The 15,921-nt window shown below is 39.0% G+C and overlaps 2 protein-coding genes across 2 annotated transcripts; one reads left to right on the top strand and one right to left on the bottom strand.

The window, feature by feature from the left end:
• The first annotated feature begins 392 nt into the window (after positions 1–392).
• Positions 393–4,330, top strand: c1qb (complement component 1, q subcomponent, B chain). The gene is made up of 5 exons (XM_063472927.1): positions 393–559; positions 979–1,144; positions 1,386–1,602; positions 2,869–2,989; positions 3,900–4,330. Exons 1-5 carry the CDS (start codon positions 557–559, stop codon positions 4,107–4,109), a joined length of 717 nt encoding a protein of 238 aa, XP_063328997.1. The 5' UTR covers positions 393–556; the 3' UTR covers positions 4,110–4,330.
• Positions 4,331–7,898: 3,568 nt separating this feature from the next.
• Positions 7,899–10,982, bottom strand: LOC134627864 (uncharacterized). Its single transcript, XM_063474301.1, has 4 exons — positions 10,798–10,982; positions 10,229–10,406; positions 8,954–9,056; positions 7,899–8,017 (listed from the first exon to the last, which is right to left on the bottom strand). The coding sequence occupies exons 1-4, from the start codon at positions 10,980–10,982 to the stop codon at positions 7,899–7,901; spliced, it is 585 nt and encodes a 194-aa protein (XP_063330371.1).
• Positions 10,983–15,921: the final 4,939 nt, after the last annotated feature.

Genomic DNA, 15,921 nt, shown 5'->3' with positions numbered 1-15,921 from the left:
CGCAGTGGTTAGTAACCTACGGCTGTCTTCTTCAGGAAGACAGCCGTAGGTTTTAATCTTGAGGTCTGTGGACTCCAGTGTAGAGTTTCTCCCCCATTTCTGCATGGGTTCTCTCCAGGTACCCCAGCTATTCTATTCACTTTTATTCACACACCACCAAATCACAACAACATCATCATCTCAAGGCAATTTTCATTGCAAGGTTAAGAGCCTACAGCAATACAGAGAAAGCCCTAATAATCAGACCAGACTATATTTCTATGCTGACCTAAACGGCCTATTAAAGACCTGCTGCAGTATCTTCAAAACCCAATAGGGGGGCCACAGATTGGATTTGTCCCTGTAAGTCCCTACAGAGTGAAGAATTAGTGTTGTACCCCAGAAAGGATTCATAGTGACACCAATAGTTTTTCTTCTTGCTCTCTTAAGTTTCACTTCCTCTTTTTTCACCCGATTGAGCTGTGGCAGTCACAGTGAAGCACGACGAAAAGTCTACATCTCCGCTCCACATCAGCTTATCGCTCCGCTGCAGCAAGAAACACTTTATTACCTGCAAATGGTGAGATGATTTTGACAGATACTAAAAAAGCTAGCCAGACAAACATGTACAGACTCGTACAGAAGTGTTGGGTTTCCTCACATTTTTGCTGAATGGTTGTTCATGTTGGATTCAAATCTGTGTCAATTATCTTTCACTTTTTAAGTGTAGTTAAATGTTTTAGAGCTCTTGTCTTTTACAGATTTCTTTTTAAAGACTCAAATGTACTTATCCTAAACCTTTTTCCTGTATTTTCTGTATTTTATTTTATTATTTTTGTAATGATTCAATACAATCTTTAAAAAATTATATCTTCAGTTTGTAGCTTGGGTACTTAGATGGAAATGCTTCTGAAAGCTTTATTTTATTTAATTTTTATGGGGGTTTTTTTTATATGAGGGCCAATATTTTTGAAAGGTAACTCATCTCTGTGTGATCAGGCCCTCCAGTGGCTGAGCTGCAGTACTGCAGTGTTGCTGTTTCTGGTTCACATCACCCCAGCTGACATGCAGTCCTGCAATGGGGGATTCCCTGGGATTCCTGGGATACCAGGCACTCATGGGCCCAACGGCAATGATGGTGCTAAAGGAGAGAAGGGAGACACCGGTGAGCGCAGACTGCACATGAAGAGAATAAATACTCAATATTAACTGTACACTATGCAGGTTTTGATTCCTATTACTAAAACATCTATTTAGTCAGAGGACTTCTTCATTAACAGATTTAAAAACACTTCATTGGTGCATTTGCCACACTGGCCAAAAAATAACTGATTATCTTGTACTTCAGTTTCAATTTCCACTGATATTTTTATGCTGTGTAATAACTGTGTTTTTTGCATGAGCAGGTGAGGCAGATCATACCATCAGGGGTCAGAAAGGAGAACCTGGTCCAATGGGTCCTCCAGGGCGACCTGGACTGAAAGGGGACCCAGGCCAACCAGGCAGTAGGGGATTACCAGGTCTACCTGGGCCGAAGGGAAGCCCCTTCGGCCAACAACAATCCTATTTCTCCTTGAAATCTATGACATCATCATCAGCAGATACTCCCATCATCTTCAATGGGTCAGTGCGCTGAAAGTTTTAAATCTTCAGAGTGAAAAAAGAGTGGTATTTTATTTCAGGATTGCTAGGTAAATATAGAAACTACCCAAAGCTAGTGGTAAGGAAACAAAAAGGGAAAAACTGTTTGATTGGATGACAGATAAAGTGACCACTGAGCACCTGATTAACTTAGTTAATCTATTTAAAAAACACTGACTAAAATAGCGGCATATAGTAAAGTCTCCACACATAACAAGTTTTAGATTTTTGTTTAAAAACATGAACAATCAGTAACAAATTCATCAACACTGTGTAATCTTAGTTGAACCATAGACTGTATATGAAAGATGGCAATAGCTTCCAGGTCTGAAAAGTGCAGCCACTGCTTAAACTTGCATTCTTTCTACTGGCCAGCAGGGGGTGACTGGTCCAAAAAATCAGATTAATAGAAAAACGACACTCAGCTCCTTCGATTTATGACCTCATTAAACATCATCCTGGGGTGGCTATTGTTTCAAATAGTGTTTTTTAAACTTATTCAACCCAACAAGATGTTACTCTTTTAAAATGTGGTTTTAATTAGAGTAATACACACTAGAGGAGGAGCCGAACCCGATTACGGTATTCGGAAAGGCACAAATAATGTGTTTTTTACGAATATTTATTTTGAACAAATATTTAAAAAAATATTTGTGTTCGGGAACAAGAAAAACTTTATATTAAAAACCTGAGTTTCCTTATGAGACCGCAGAACATGACTAGATGAGTGAGTGACATGTGAAAGAGGTGACTGACACGGGCTGCTCCACACAGCAACAGAGAAGGCTCGGCTGAGCGAAAAAAGAGTGAACTGCATCACAATTTTTGCTGAATCGATATTTTTGTACCTTAACTGGGTTCCAGTTTATAACTTTCGCGAAGATCGGGAGATTATGCAATTGCGCTGCATCATTGACGTCTGCAGTTGGGTGCTCTGGTGTTCGTTCTCTTTAAGTAGCTCTGTTAGCTCTGTAATTTAGACAATAGGTTGTTGACACAGTAACATTAACGTTCGGTTAAAAAGGTTAAAACAATGCTTGTGTAGTTGTCACTCATTAACTTAGCTGAAACTCCCCACATGGATTTGGGGAATCAAATAGAAGAGTGTTGCTGCTGCTGAGCCATCTGGCAATCACATAAATAGCATAACAGCCAGTGGCTGTTATGTTTTGTAAGAACTAGCATAACCCAAAACTTAAAAAAATAAAAAAAACAAACTATTGTTGTTGATCTGTAAATCTCCCACAGACCAATTTTGGCTGAAGAGAATGAACTGTTTCGAGGAGAAAGCCTGACAAATGATACAACGTACATCTGCACCAACAGAGGCATATATTTCTTCAGTTACCACATCTCAGGAAGGTATAAGGTGAGTATGAATAATTTATTCTCGTAAAACTGCTCTGTGTTTTCTGTTTCTGCCAAGTTCGTGTTTGTCCTTCTCCTTTTTAGTGTTCCAGTATTGTATAGATTAAACTGCTGTCATGTATCCTACTCAACTTTCAAGCTCAGTACTTACAACTTAAAGTATGAATATTAAAAGCCTCGTAATAATTCCACCTGATAGTAAAAGGGAACAGTATCCACAATGAGAACATTGATATCAAAGTTTTACTTTTGCCTCACTATCTTTAAATATCTCTTGAATTCTTACTTGAAATTAAATATTTCTACATTAACAAATAAATACTTCATTCTGGATTTTGATTCCAAATTGGGAAATATTCAGAAAACTATAAATTAATATGCATTATCAGGGAGGGGGAACTACAACAACTCCAGTGATCACATTTCATACATTTTGATAGGTTTGATTGTAAAATTCATTGTTAGCAATGATTGTTAAACATTTTGGAAAAAGCCTGTAAAAAAAGGATTTTTTTCTCCATTACTTTATTTCTGCCTGTCTTTAAGCCAATCTTTGTCTTGTATATTTTTGTATTTCCTCATTATGTTGGAAAATAAATGTAAAATACACAAATCTTTTAGAATATAAAGTTGCGATGATTTTCATGATTTCTATTATTTACAATATTGTTTTTTGTTTGTGTTTAGCTAGTAATTCTAAATATTTTTAATTATGTTTTCCTTTTGTTTTTTGTTCTCCTTTTGTTTTTGTTCTTTTGTTTGTTTTTTATTATTTAGATTCTTACAAAAACAACTTTAGTAAAGTTTATGTAAAATGCAGTCACACCTCTTGAAATAATTCTTATATAAGGAATGCTTGTTTACAATCTTATAATAAATAAGATTCCTGTGTGTGACTTGTGATTCTCTAGGTGTGCCTGAAGTTGGAGAAAAATGGTGTAAGTGACATGGAATTGTGTGACCAGTATAATGGGTTTCTGGTCGTCTCTGGCACGGCAGTTCTGGAGCTGGAAGTTGGCGACGTGGTCTCACTGAAGACAGTCAAGACGAACACCATCCTGACAGGCCAGGCCAGTGCCAGCACCATATTCACTGGCTTCCAGATCTTCCCAACCTCCTAAATCTGCAGTCTCCACAGTCTAATTACAAACCTTCTGGGACAGTTAAAGGAACTAAATGATGTTTGTGTCTTCTTTAACAGAGCAAAGACTATCCACATGTGTTAGCTCTGTGTTGCAGAATTCATCCCATTACACTAACCACAAATCATGTTTTACTCATGCATGCATTTTTCACTGATTTACAAGAGTACGGAAACACAGTAAACAATCCCCCAGTTTTACTTCACTGTGTCTGTAGTGTTTTGTTAAAGGTCCAGTGTTTACTGCTTCCACATTGACTGATATGGAAATCTTACAATAATGTGTTTTAAGCTTGTTTAGTTCTTTTGTTTAATTATAAGTTTAAGTCTATGAACACATTTAATTTTAAACTCTTCTTTCACATGCCCTCAAAGTTTAACTTTCTTTACTCATAAAATTACTAAATGTTACTTTCATGATGTTTTACTATTATCAGATATTTTACAGGTTTACATGACTAGCAAATTCTGCCCTCTTGTGGTCAAATGTAAACACTCAAATGCAAATGTTTTTCATGTCCACTGTGACACATCTTAAGACAGAAGGAATTTTGTTAAATGTATCAGAATCAAAATCAGAATACTTTATTAATCCTTAAGGAAATTATTTGGTTACAGTGGCTTCAAGACAATAAGAACAGTAACGGACTGAACTAAATTGAATAACACAATATATTACAATTATACAAAATATAAGAAATAGCTCTAATATATACAAATTACTAAATTATACATATCCAGAACATCACAGAGATTTAATATGTATGATTGACATTTTACTCTAAGCTGTAAAACTTGTCATTTGTTATTCTCACTGTAGAGGATGTGCACAGGATGTAACTATTGCAAAGTGTACTGTGCATTAGATGGTGGACTTGTACAGGGAGATGGCCACAAGCAGGAATGATTAATTGTGTCGTTCAGTGGTGCGTTTGGGTAATCTCAGTCTCTCACTGAACGTGTTCCTGTGACTGGCCAACACATCATGGAGTGGGTGGGAGGTATTGTGCAGCATTGTCCTTTTCTTGGATAACATCCGCCTCTCCTACCTTAAGGTGCAGTGGTATTTTTTAACCCAGTCCAGTTTATTATCAATGTAAACTTAAAGGTATGTATGGTCCTCCACAATGTCTGTATCGACCCCCTGGATTGAAACAGGGGTCACAGGTTTCCTGGTCCTCCTAAAGTCCACAATCAATTCTTTCTTTGAAGATGGCTGGTCTCTGTGCGGTGGCTTAAGTCTGTGGTGTAGAGGGGAAAGAGGGTGCTGATCACCTTGTCAGACACACAATGCTGAAGACGCATATCTTGGTCTTCCTGTCAGAGAGGCATCTACCTGCATCACTATCAGCTTATCACTCCGGAAGGTCGGCCTGATGGTATTGAATACACTGGAAAAGTCGAAAAACATGGCTCTTACTGTGCTCGCCGACTGGTCTAGATGGGCATAGACACGATTGAGCAGGTAGATGATGGCGTCCTCAGCTCGAGGTGGGGCTGGTAGGGAACCTGAATGCACACCATAAAACTAAATCCAGGCTCTTATTTCAATTTTTATATACCATTATAAAACTTTGGCTAAACCTTTTGGCTCTACAAATAGCTAATATTCACAGTGTACTTACTACTAGTCATTGTCTTGAACAACAATTTGAACAACACAATTATAAAATTAGCTCCACTGACTCGTTCTTATAAGGTTATTATTACTCTCAAATTTCTCTCTTTCTGGGCTGGTGATGGGGACATGGAAACTTATTTTAAAATAGTAGTAAGTATTATATAATTGCATAAGTGACTGTAAATGATGAACAGTAAATTGTTGCTGATTGAATCTGGGTAAGTGTTTTTTGACAAGTTATCTCTCAAGGTTAGCTGCTTGATATTAATTACAGTGATATGACTCGTGACATCAGGCACTGGCCATTGACTACATATATGATGGAGCTTTTGTGGCATTAGTCAAGCTTCAAGGTGGATCCCTCTGTGAAACTGAGGGATGCTGTACTTTTAAAATGAATACGTGAGTACCAGCTCTCGTGGGCATCATAATTACAACTAATGATAAACAAAACAATAATAGTGAATTCAGTGAGACCTAAAACTAGCAATTGAGACCACAAACGCATCATAAAAGTGTTTATTGAAATCATAAATCAGCTGAGCCGTAGCATCATTCCCTCATGGACGTCTAAATGCTCAGGCTTCTTTTGGCAGTCGCCCCCTTCTGGCCATGAGAAAGAAAGCAAGATCTCTGTCTAAATAAGTAAATAAATCTGGGTAAATTCCCAGATGATTAAACATGCAGCTATTTTGCTGGTAATACCTGAAATTAGTAAATAAAATCAACAGCCTATTTATGCAAGATAATTCATAATTTTATTGGGGGGTTATATTGGTTGGGTCTTAATATTGGCGAGGGGGGGGGGGCATAACCCCCCTAACCCCCTGGAAATTACGCCCCTATTACCCCCCCCCCCCCCCCCCCCCCCCCCCCATGAGTGAAATCATAATTTAAAAACTGCATTTTGTAGATTCTGTATAAAGTCTACTTCCTCCACAAAACAACTGGTGAAAGTGATTTTGTGAAATTGATTTAATGCACTTGTGACAGGAGTTGCAGGATTACAACATTCACTGTAAGATCAAACAATGTACGTGATTAATTAACAAAAAACACACACAGGTGACCTTATGAAACACAAACGCCTCAGTTGCAAAACACTCAGAGAAGGACCTTTAGCTAGAAATTATACTGATCTATTATTCTTTTTTTCTTCTGTCATATATGCTCTTACATAATTATAATGAAGGAACTGACCTCCCAGCCCATTGTTCCTTCAGTGGGCTGGTTTCAGTCATTATGCAAATGTACTGTTTATAGGAAACCTGCAGTCAGCTGAGACTAAAGAAGTCACTTGGATGAGTGACAAAACGTTTCTCCCACTGAAAACGCTACGTCCAGATGAACAGAATCAACTTTTGGAGATGCTCTTACATTAAACATGGCCAGACTGCTCTAAATGCCTGCTTGGTGTAATTTTGGCTTAGCATGAGCCATAACAGATAAGATCCACTAATATGGTCAGTTCATCTTAAGCTCCACTCACATTCTGTTTATAAGCAGCAGCAAATCAGAGGAAAGTTTCCTTTAAGCTGGAGGAGCTGGACAACTTGTTTCAGACAGATGATAAACTGAGGAGCTGCACCAAACCCCAAAGTTAAAGAAGGGTTATGTTGTACTGTGGGTCATGCACTACTTGTACAGTCCAAGAGCAAAACTATGAAGCTCGAAATGAGCAGAAAATATAGTCTTTAAATAATTATGTTTAATTAGGAATCAATACTAAGCCTGTGCTGTGTAACATTTCCTCTGGTGGCTCATTGGAATACACCTAGTACTCAGGTTTCAGGCGTATAAAGGTCAGTTGTTTCTTCCGGACTCTTTCCAGGCAAGATACTCATTAAATATCCAACACTTGGTATCAGGTTATTAGACACTTAACCCTACAGCCATGTGCATCGTAAACAGACAGCATTACAGGAAGTACTGGATTTCTGGATGGATTGATGGGCTGCATGTGCACTTTTTATTCCCATCACCAACAGAAAAAAATATGATTTTTTTTAAGTAAATGAGTTTATAATACCAGGAAATCCCCAAATCACATTAGCCTGGGGTTATAGTTGGACATCTGTTGGCACGATTGCCTTTGAAGTGCTCTTTACCCTCATTAAAGAGCAGCCTCTGGTATGGGGTAACAGAACTTCAGCCTAGGGTGTCGGTGGCTGCTGGGCGGCTGAATACCCCATTCTTTGCATAGAAGGTGTTCTTCACCAAGGATGACCTGGCGCTGGATGGAGTTCTGTAATCTAGCGTGTAGTCACCTGTGGATAAAGGAAGATTACAATAATCTGAAGAATTACAAATCTGAGCGGAAAGCATCTACAGAGCAACAAATCTGTGGTGGCAGACTGGAACTGAGCACATTCACAGTAAAACCAGAGATGTCTGAGTTAATCACAGTCATGGTGTGAATCTTGTTCAGTTAAACTAAGTCTGACACTGGCTCAGTGACCTCCACAGGCTGGACCCAGTGATGCATTGAATAACATTTAATTAATAAAAACTCAACAATTTCTATTACTACAACTGGAAGAAATTGACCTAATAACAAAAATCTGAAAAATATGATTTTGTATGAGTAGAAGCTGATAAGGTAAACTAGCAAAAAAATGTGCAGAAAGGATTGTCGCTTTAACTTTTTTTCTCTACGTTAAGGCAGGACCTTGAGTTTTTCTTTATTTTCATCATACATATATACTGTTTCAGTGGTGGATGTTCATCTTAATCACGGCCAGACTTTCAAATAATCTGTACAGCACATGCACATGTAATCTCCCTGCATCAAAACCTCAGCTTTCAGACAGCTCTGAATACTCTAATTTACTTTTCCCCCCCTCCTCTTGGATCTGTATGATGTTTGCGAGAAAGGTGGGACATGCCTAATATGAGGCACATACCTCTGACTGTAATCAGACTGAAAAAAACACCTGACATCTGCAAAACACCTGTAAGTGTATTTTTATTTATTTATTTTGCATTGTGTAACCTTTAATTTATTTAAATTCCAAATAGTGACTATAGTTTAATCAGTCACTGTTACAGGATCTCCTGGTATTAAAACACAGGATTACTACCGAGGTTATAGTACATTTAGTACCTAATGGTGATTTTTGATTCAACAAAGTTTATCTTTCTAAAGTTTATCCATCATTTTACAGTCACCACACCACAGGGGGCAGATTGTGACTCCATCGTACCAAGCCTCCAGCCATAATCCCAGGAGGAGAGCAGGGGAAAGTTAAACTTCTCCTCAGGTTTAATGTGTCCACGTCTGTGCAAGTACAGAGTTCTCCCTTTGCCCTGCAAAAGACACATAGATTACATAAAACATCACTTTTACACAAATGTAGGAATATAGGGATATACTGAATAAAATTACTAAAATTAAAAAATGGCAGGGTTTATTTTATTATAGCTAATTATTTTTCTAAGTATCTAAAAAGATTAAAGAGGAAATTCATCATGGCTCCTGCTACAGCAGATACTTGCAGCTCACTTCACTCAGTTATGCTACAGTCGCACTGAAGAAAACTGAAAATTGTGTCACAACCAAAATATCGTGAACTTGCAGTCTCATTGCCTTTGAAACGGTTGATTTGAGCACAGGGACAGGTCTGTGACCACTTATGAGTTGCTGTCTTCTATGTGTTGTCAGCAAGATGGAGTCAGTCTGCCATCAGTCTGTGACTGACTGACTGGGGTCAAGTTGGCAATTACATGTAAACTGTTTGTGATAATACTACTTAGACTACTTAGATTCAGAATCCAGCCAAACTTTGTAGCTCTGAAACAAAAATGTAGAAATTACTCCACAAATAGTGACATAGTTGCTGTAAAAAAGCATTTTTACTGCAAAATAACATGGGTGGGTTTTTTTTTTTTATAACCAGAACAACCAGAACATAACCAGAATACAAGCAGTTGACAGTTAAAAGTGAATCGTTACCAAACTGTCTGAGAGTCAGTCTGTGATTGTTTGGAGGCTGTTTTCCTCCCACCAGGGGGCCTGTGCAGTAACCTTGAGAATGAAGGCGGTCACCCAGTGCTCGAGGGTGTTGCACACTCCCCCTCTGGCCAGTCAACTGGTGGTTGTAACTGTGCATATGGCTGCTGAATGTAACATTTTTTTATTATAATTACTGGGCAATCACCAAATTTTCCAAATTGCAATGAGGTTGTCCTCCTGTTTTTATTCTAGTTTGACTGAACTAAAAGAAACACTCAAGCAAAACAGACTATTCAAATCCAACCTATGGATTTGTGAATAATTCCTTATGGGCTTCACTGCTGGTTGCGTAAGTTGCTCTGCCACTGAGCTAAATATTACCCTCTTTAACAGAAACAGTGAAAATGTCAATCTTTCACACTTCTTCAGTCAACTATGGAATGAAAGCAAAAGTGATGATATTTATATTTAAATGTTTAAATGTTAATTTTATGAAAGAGGGTTTGACTGTCAAAGTGATTCTTACATGGTGAGAGGAGTCCTGATACAGAGCCTCTCTGGTGTGGGGCGAAACCGGCCTCATTAGAGGAGGCACACTGAGCTGCTGTTCACCTCCCACAGAGCACACAGGAGGAGGAGGAGGACGACGAGGAAGAAGGTCGCTCTGCTTCTCAGTAGTCCTGGCAACAAGAGGCACAACAGCCCTGATGGAAGATAAACAGAAAGTTAATGTTTATTTTCATGCGTGTGTAATGTCATGGTCGCTGGGATCTGTCATGTTTCTGAGGTTTGGACTCTTGGTTAATGTTAAATCAAGTCACGTTTATTTATGTCCCACATTTAAGGCCAACAGACGCTGACCAAAGTGCTGCACAGCAATCATCAACAATGTTGGTTAATATTAGTGTCACATTCATGCCTAGCTACCTCCAGTAGGTTTAGTCTAATTATGTGGGTCTCAGTAACATCAGCTAAATCTACTTTTACCCAGACCATGAAAACAAATGATAGCTGAGCACATGTGGATACTCAATACAACTAACGCGTGGTTTTGAATCTTCACTCTTTCACTTTAATATAAATGAAGTGGCTCACTGAGGGTCGGCAGGTAGCTTTGGCAGCTGTGGCAGCTGTGTGGGCTCTCTGCTGTTGTTCCTGGGATTGTAGCAGGATGGGTAGAGTTTGGCGTAGCGGTTCCTCCAGGTTAAACGGGTCAACATCTCCTTCTGGATCTGCTCCCTGTAACAGTTCTGGCTCTGAGTCGTCAGCAGGTCGCGCATTTCCTGCCCAGAAAGCCAAATTTAGTGTGAGAACAGCTAACACAGACGCACAAGTTGCTTCCGACATTATTTTTCTGAAAGATTAATAGTTAACACATAAAAAGAAGCCCTCTCAGATAATGTTAATGCCCTAATTTTGAGTTTTAAAGAGCAGAATCACAATACCAAACATCTGGAAGATGCGAATAAATCACAAATGTCACTGTCTGGACAACTTTTCATACTTACAAATAATAGTGTATTTTAATTTAATTATCTTGTGTCCATTTTTTGATCCTTCATAAGCTGGAGCTAGCTCTGAAGCTTTGAGTCCCTTTTATTTCAACAGCAGCTCCACAGAAACAACACAACAGCGATCACAAACTTGCCATAAGAACAATCAATGAAAAAGTCACAACAACATATCCTACCAGAGTTATAAAACAGCAGATTATATTTTTATAGTATAAACAAATGGCAAAAGATAATTGTTAAATATAATATAGTTTACCTTTTGTTCAATGCAGAGCTGTGCAGGATCAGTTTCTCACTGTGGAAATGAGCTGTGGATCAGATAACGCTGGGGAACGCCAGGAAACACGACACTCCCTGTTTTTCAACTCCTACATACCTGTGTGTTTGCAAATAGATACCATTGTGGGCACTAATATCAACTAATAAAATTCCTCACAAGTTTCTGGCTGACTACTTGAGCCCAGCACTTTTAACTGTTTAACATGCGCAAGGAGTTAATTTTTCTTTAGTCACAAGCTAAATTTTTGGCAAATGTTGAGCAAACGGGAGGCCCTGCCTTTCAAAATAAGTCTCACACATGCGTTTTGGCAATTGAGTTTTTCTGTTAAAAGCTTTTTGTTGTTGGAAATAGGCAAGAATAAAGAAAGACAACAGAAAAAAACGGATAAATCATTCCACAATCAATCCAATATAATTTTACTAAAATTATTTCTGTACAATGACTTTAGTATATTAGTCATATTAAAAATAATCAAGAGGGGAAGTGCCAGATACCATGTGATGCTAATTAAATGCACTTTATTAACAGCAAATCACAATTATTATCAGCAATCACCTTCCCTCAACAGGTCGCAATAGATGGATGCACCTCCGTCAGCCTGGTTCTTCCAAAGGTTTCCTCCTGTCAAAAGAGAGGGTTTTTTTGCCACTGTCACCAAAATCTTGCTCATAGGGGGTCCTCTAATTGTTGGGGTTTTCTCTGTATTATTGTAGGATCTTTACTTTATAATATAAAGCACTTTGAGGCAACTCTTGTTGTGATTTGACACTTTTCACAGGATAGCAGAGAGTCCTTTGAAAAACTTTTTTTTTTTTTTTACACATGACAGTATTTAATTAAACCAAGCAAAATATTAGTAAAAGCTCTCCAAAACTAGAATGACGAGTCGATTCTGATAACTGATGAGTGTTTCATTTTGTGTCATTTAAAATGAAATCCAACAAACTCATTTATTCATGGCTGTTAGGAAATCTAGAAAAATCTTGGAAAAGAAGAGAACCATGATGCAGAAACCTATAAAGTGTCTGCTGTCATGCAGTCCTCCACTCATGTTTCAGCCCCGTATTCTCTTGAATGCATCAAATATGAACTCTGAAATTTGCATCATCGAATTGAGTTGAAGTAAAGCTAAAATTCATCTTTACTTTATACAGTCAACAATGATGACAACCCTGGTTTAAAACATGTGTAATATTGCAATTATTTGATAACTTGACACATTAAATATATATAAAAAAAAAATCACTTGCAGAGTTTTTTTAAACTTTGATTGGTCAAACAGCAGTAGTGTTAGAAAGCAGGTGCTTTGCTGAATCTTGGTGGTAATCTAAATTAAATCTCTTGGAAACAGAGTTGTAAAAGAAGGCAGCACAGTAGCTCAGTGTGGTCTCACAGGAGTCACGCTGGGGTGCTTTTTGGGGTGAGTGAGTTCTTAACTGGAAAATAAAATTGAATATTGAACAAGTACCTGTTTCTGCAACATGATAACGTTTGCAGTAAATCTCATCAACCACTAGATAGAGAAGTTAAAAGTACAGTAGAGCAGTCAGAGAGAACATTTACTGGATGGTGAACAGATTTTTTTTGTTTTTTGAAATTTTCGGCTCAGAAGTGATGATGTGTAGGGATGGGTATTGATAAGATTTTCACGATTCCAATTCCATTTTCGATTCTGTTTAACGATTCGATTCTTTATCGATTCTCTTATCGATTCTTTTTAAAAAGGAGAACACTAAGGTCGATTAGCTTAGAACTTTGTTTTATATCTTCTCTTTGAACAAGATAGAAATTTAGGAGTAACGTGGCCTTACAAACCCAACAGTGTGATCTTACGAGATCTACAGCCTACGGCTCTTCAATGGGGTGTCACAGGGTCCCCGGGGAAAAAAATTGTAAATGTAAAATAATAAAATAAATATTCTTCTGTAGCAATAACAAAGTATAACATAAATTATTCTGTAGCAATTACACAAGAATATCCAGTAATCTCCCTGCCTACAATTAAACACATTCACTTACCGAAAATCGGGGGCATCTAGTCTGGCAAATGCCTTTTACCACAAACTTAGTCACTGCTCGGTGACATTCTGGCCTGAAAGGAGACGCTACCGGTAGACTGCAGCGAAAACTGCCAGCATCTGAGCCAGCCAGACTCTGTCTCTCTCATCATGGTCACCTAAATGCACAGTAATGGCAGGTTTTGTAATAAGGCAGATCGCGCTAACATAATATGCACTGTTAGTTGATTATTTACCTGCCGCATTAATGGGAGAGGACGTGCAAACGTTACTGCTGCTGCTGGGTTGAGATTCACGAGTCCGGAGCGGAATTAAAAACACGACATTCATTTAAGGTCATCGCGTGTTTTGTGAGCAAATGCTTTTGCATATTCGTAGTGTTTCCTCCCTTAAATGAAATATCTACTTTGCAAGTATTGCAAGTTGCCCTGTTGTCATCCGTTCTCGTAAAGTATAACCAAACTTTTTAGCGTTTGAGCCGCCATGTTTCCTGCCAGGTAAATGACGCTCCGCAACGCGGTCATTCGGGGCGACTGGAATCGATAAGGGAATCGTTTGCAAAAATGGCAAACAATTCCAAGGAATTGAAACAGTGGGAACTGGTTCTCAACAAGAACCGGTTTTCGATACCCATCCCTAATGATGTGTAAAATAAACACATTACAAGTCCAGGTTTCTGGGCACCCACATTGTTCTGACTATTGTCAAAATTGTACATGTTTTGTTTGGTTAGTGCACTGGCCCTTTAAGAGAAAGGCATGGTCTGTGTGCGGACAGGGGAAGTGTAAAAGACTCAGACAATCGACTGATTAATGTGATCTATGCTGTGAAAGGCTGATAAAAAGGCATTCCCTGTGAGTATGCATTATTGTTTGGCACTTTCTGTTGATTAATAGTAGTTACTTAGATGCTGTATTATCTGTGCTAATTTATGGTTGTAGACAGTTGTTTGGTGTTAGCATTAGCACTTGGTCACGCAGCTCCTCAAGTAATTATTTTAATTTGACGCTCATATTCACTGTATTTTGTTGTTACAGTTTCACACCTGCCATATAAAGCGAAGTCTAAACCCACTCTGGCGTCAGTGACTTTTGTGTGGAGGTGTTTAACTCCTGGATAGTAGAAAGTGGTTCTACGAGGCCAGTACAGTGAAAAGGGACACACTACAACGACGATGAAGACTGCATTGTTACACGCTGTATCCAGACCAGCACGACAGACGCAGTGACACCAAGTCAGCATAAATGCACATTCAATCAGCTTAAAGATGGAGAAAGAAGGATATGAAGTAAGATCCACGACGTCAAAGAAATCTAGCCGCTCTTCCACTGCTAGCGTAATGTTAGCCGCCGCTACTGCCCGTGCTAAAGCTGAAGCTGCCCAAAAAAGAGCTGAGTTTGCAAAGAAGGAAGTTGAATTTAAAATAGAAAGAGCCAAATTAGATGCAAAGCTTGATGTTCTAGCAAAAGAAAGTGAAGCTGAGGCCGCAGCCGCTGAAGCAGCTGTCTTGGAGTCTGCTGTTGCAAATTTTGACATGAGTAATGAGCACCTGAGCTTACCAAAGGAGACACAGAGTTCTCATGAGCGAACTACAGACTATGTCAATATGCATCAGGCACGCAGTGATTCAGTCAAATCAAAGGACGTCAAAATAGAAAAAGGCGAGTATGCAAATCGACCTAAGCCACCGGACATGTCACCGGATGAACTGCCCTCAGCACCAAAGGACCATGGCTCCCTCAGACCCCCTGATCAAAGACATTACTCACCTGAAAGGCAAGGACAACAGTTACACTCTGGTAACTATCAGCAGCACCTCAGCCATGTCTCACCAGGGTTTACACCGCCCTCTGCTGGACGTTTTCAGTACTACCCTCCAGATCCAAATTCCTCTAGGGACTCTAATGAGCTTGCCAAATATTTAATGAGAAGTCAGTTGTTAACCTCTGAACTCACCAAGTTTGATGACAAGCCTGAGAACTATTTATCTTGGAAGACATCTTTCATAAACGCCATTGACACTCTAGAGCTTAGGGCGTCTGAACAAATCGACCTCCTCGTGAAATCGCTTGGCCCAGAATCTACCAAGCATGCACATCGCATTAAAGCTGTAAACATAACAAACCCAGCTGTGGCATTAGAGCTAATCTGGGAGAGGCTAGAAGAAATCTATGGGTCGCCAGAAGCCATTGAAAGTGCTCTTTTCACCAAACTTGATCAATTTCCTAAAATAGGGCCCAGAGACAATCAAAAACTAAGAGAGCTTAGTGATCTGTTGCAGGAGATAAATGCAGCAAAACAAGAAGAGTACTTGCATGGACTCTCCTATCTCGATACAGCGCGAGGTGTCGCTCCCATTGTGGATAAGCTGCCGCATGGGATACAAGACAAGTGGATGATGGAAGGC

Source organism: Pelmatolapia mariae, linkage group LG5 (assembly GCF_036321145.2).
Source record: "Pelmatolapia mariae isolate MD_Pm_ZW linkage group LG5, Pm_UMD_F_2, whole genome shotgun sequence".
Classification (NCBI taxonomy): Eukaryota; Metazoa; Chordata; class Actinopteri; order Cichliformes; family Cichlidae; genus Pelmatolapia; species Pelmatolapia mariae.
The sequence above is the reverse complement of the archived record's forward strand: the minus strand, read 5'-3'. Positions and strand labels throughout refer to the sequence as shown.

Bases quoted from the DNA above. Each gene is read 5' to 3' on its own strand.
- LOC134627864 (XM_063474301.1), bottom strand. From the start codon at position 10,982: ATGCGCGACCTGCTGACGACTCAGAGCCAGAACTGTTACAGGGAGCAG. The intron at 10,407-10,797 runs GTGAGCCACTTC...ATCTTCCATCAG, and splicing joins AAGCTACCTGCCGACCCTCA to GGCTGTTGTGCCTCTTGTTG. The intron at 8,018-8,953 runs GTACGATGGAGT...CTTTATCCACAG, and splicing joins GGATTATGGCTGGAGGCTTG to GTGACTACACGCTAGATTAC.
- c1qb (XM_063472927.1), top strand. The intron at 1,603-2,868 runs GTCAGTGCGCTG...AATCTCCCACAG, and splicing joins ACTCCCATCATCTTCAATGG to ACCAATTTTGGCTGAAGAGA. The intron at 2,990-3,899 runs GTGAGTATGAAT...GTGATTCTCTAG, and splicing joins ACATCTCAGGAAGGTATAAG to GTGTGCCTGAAGTTGGAGAA.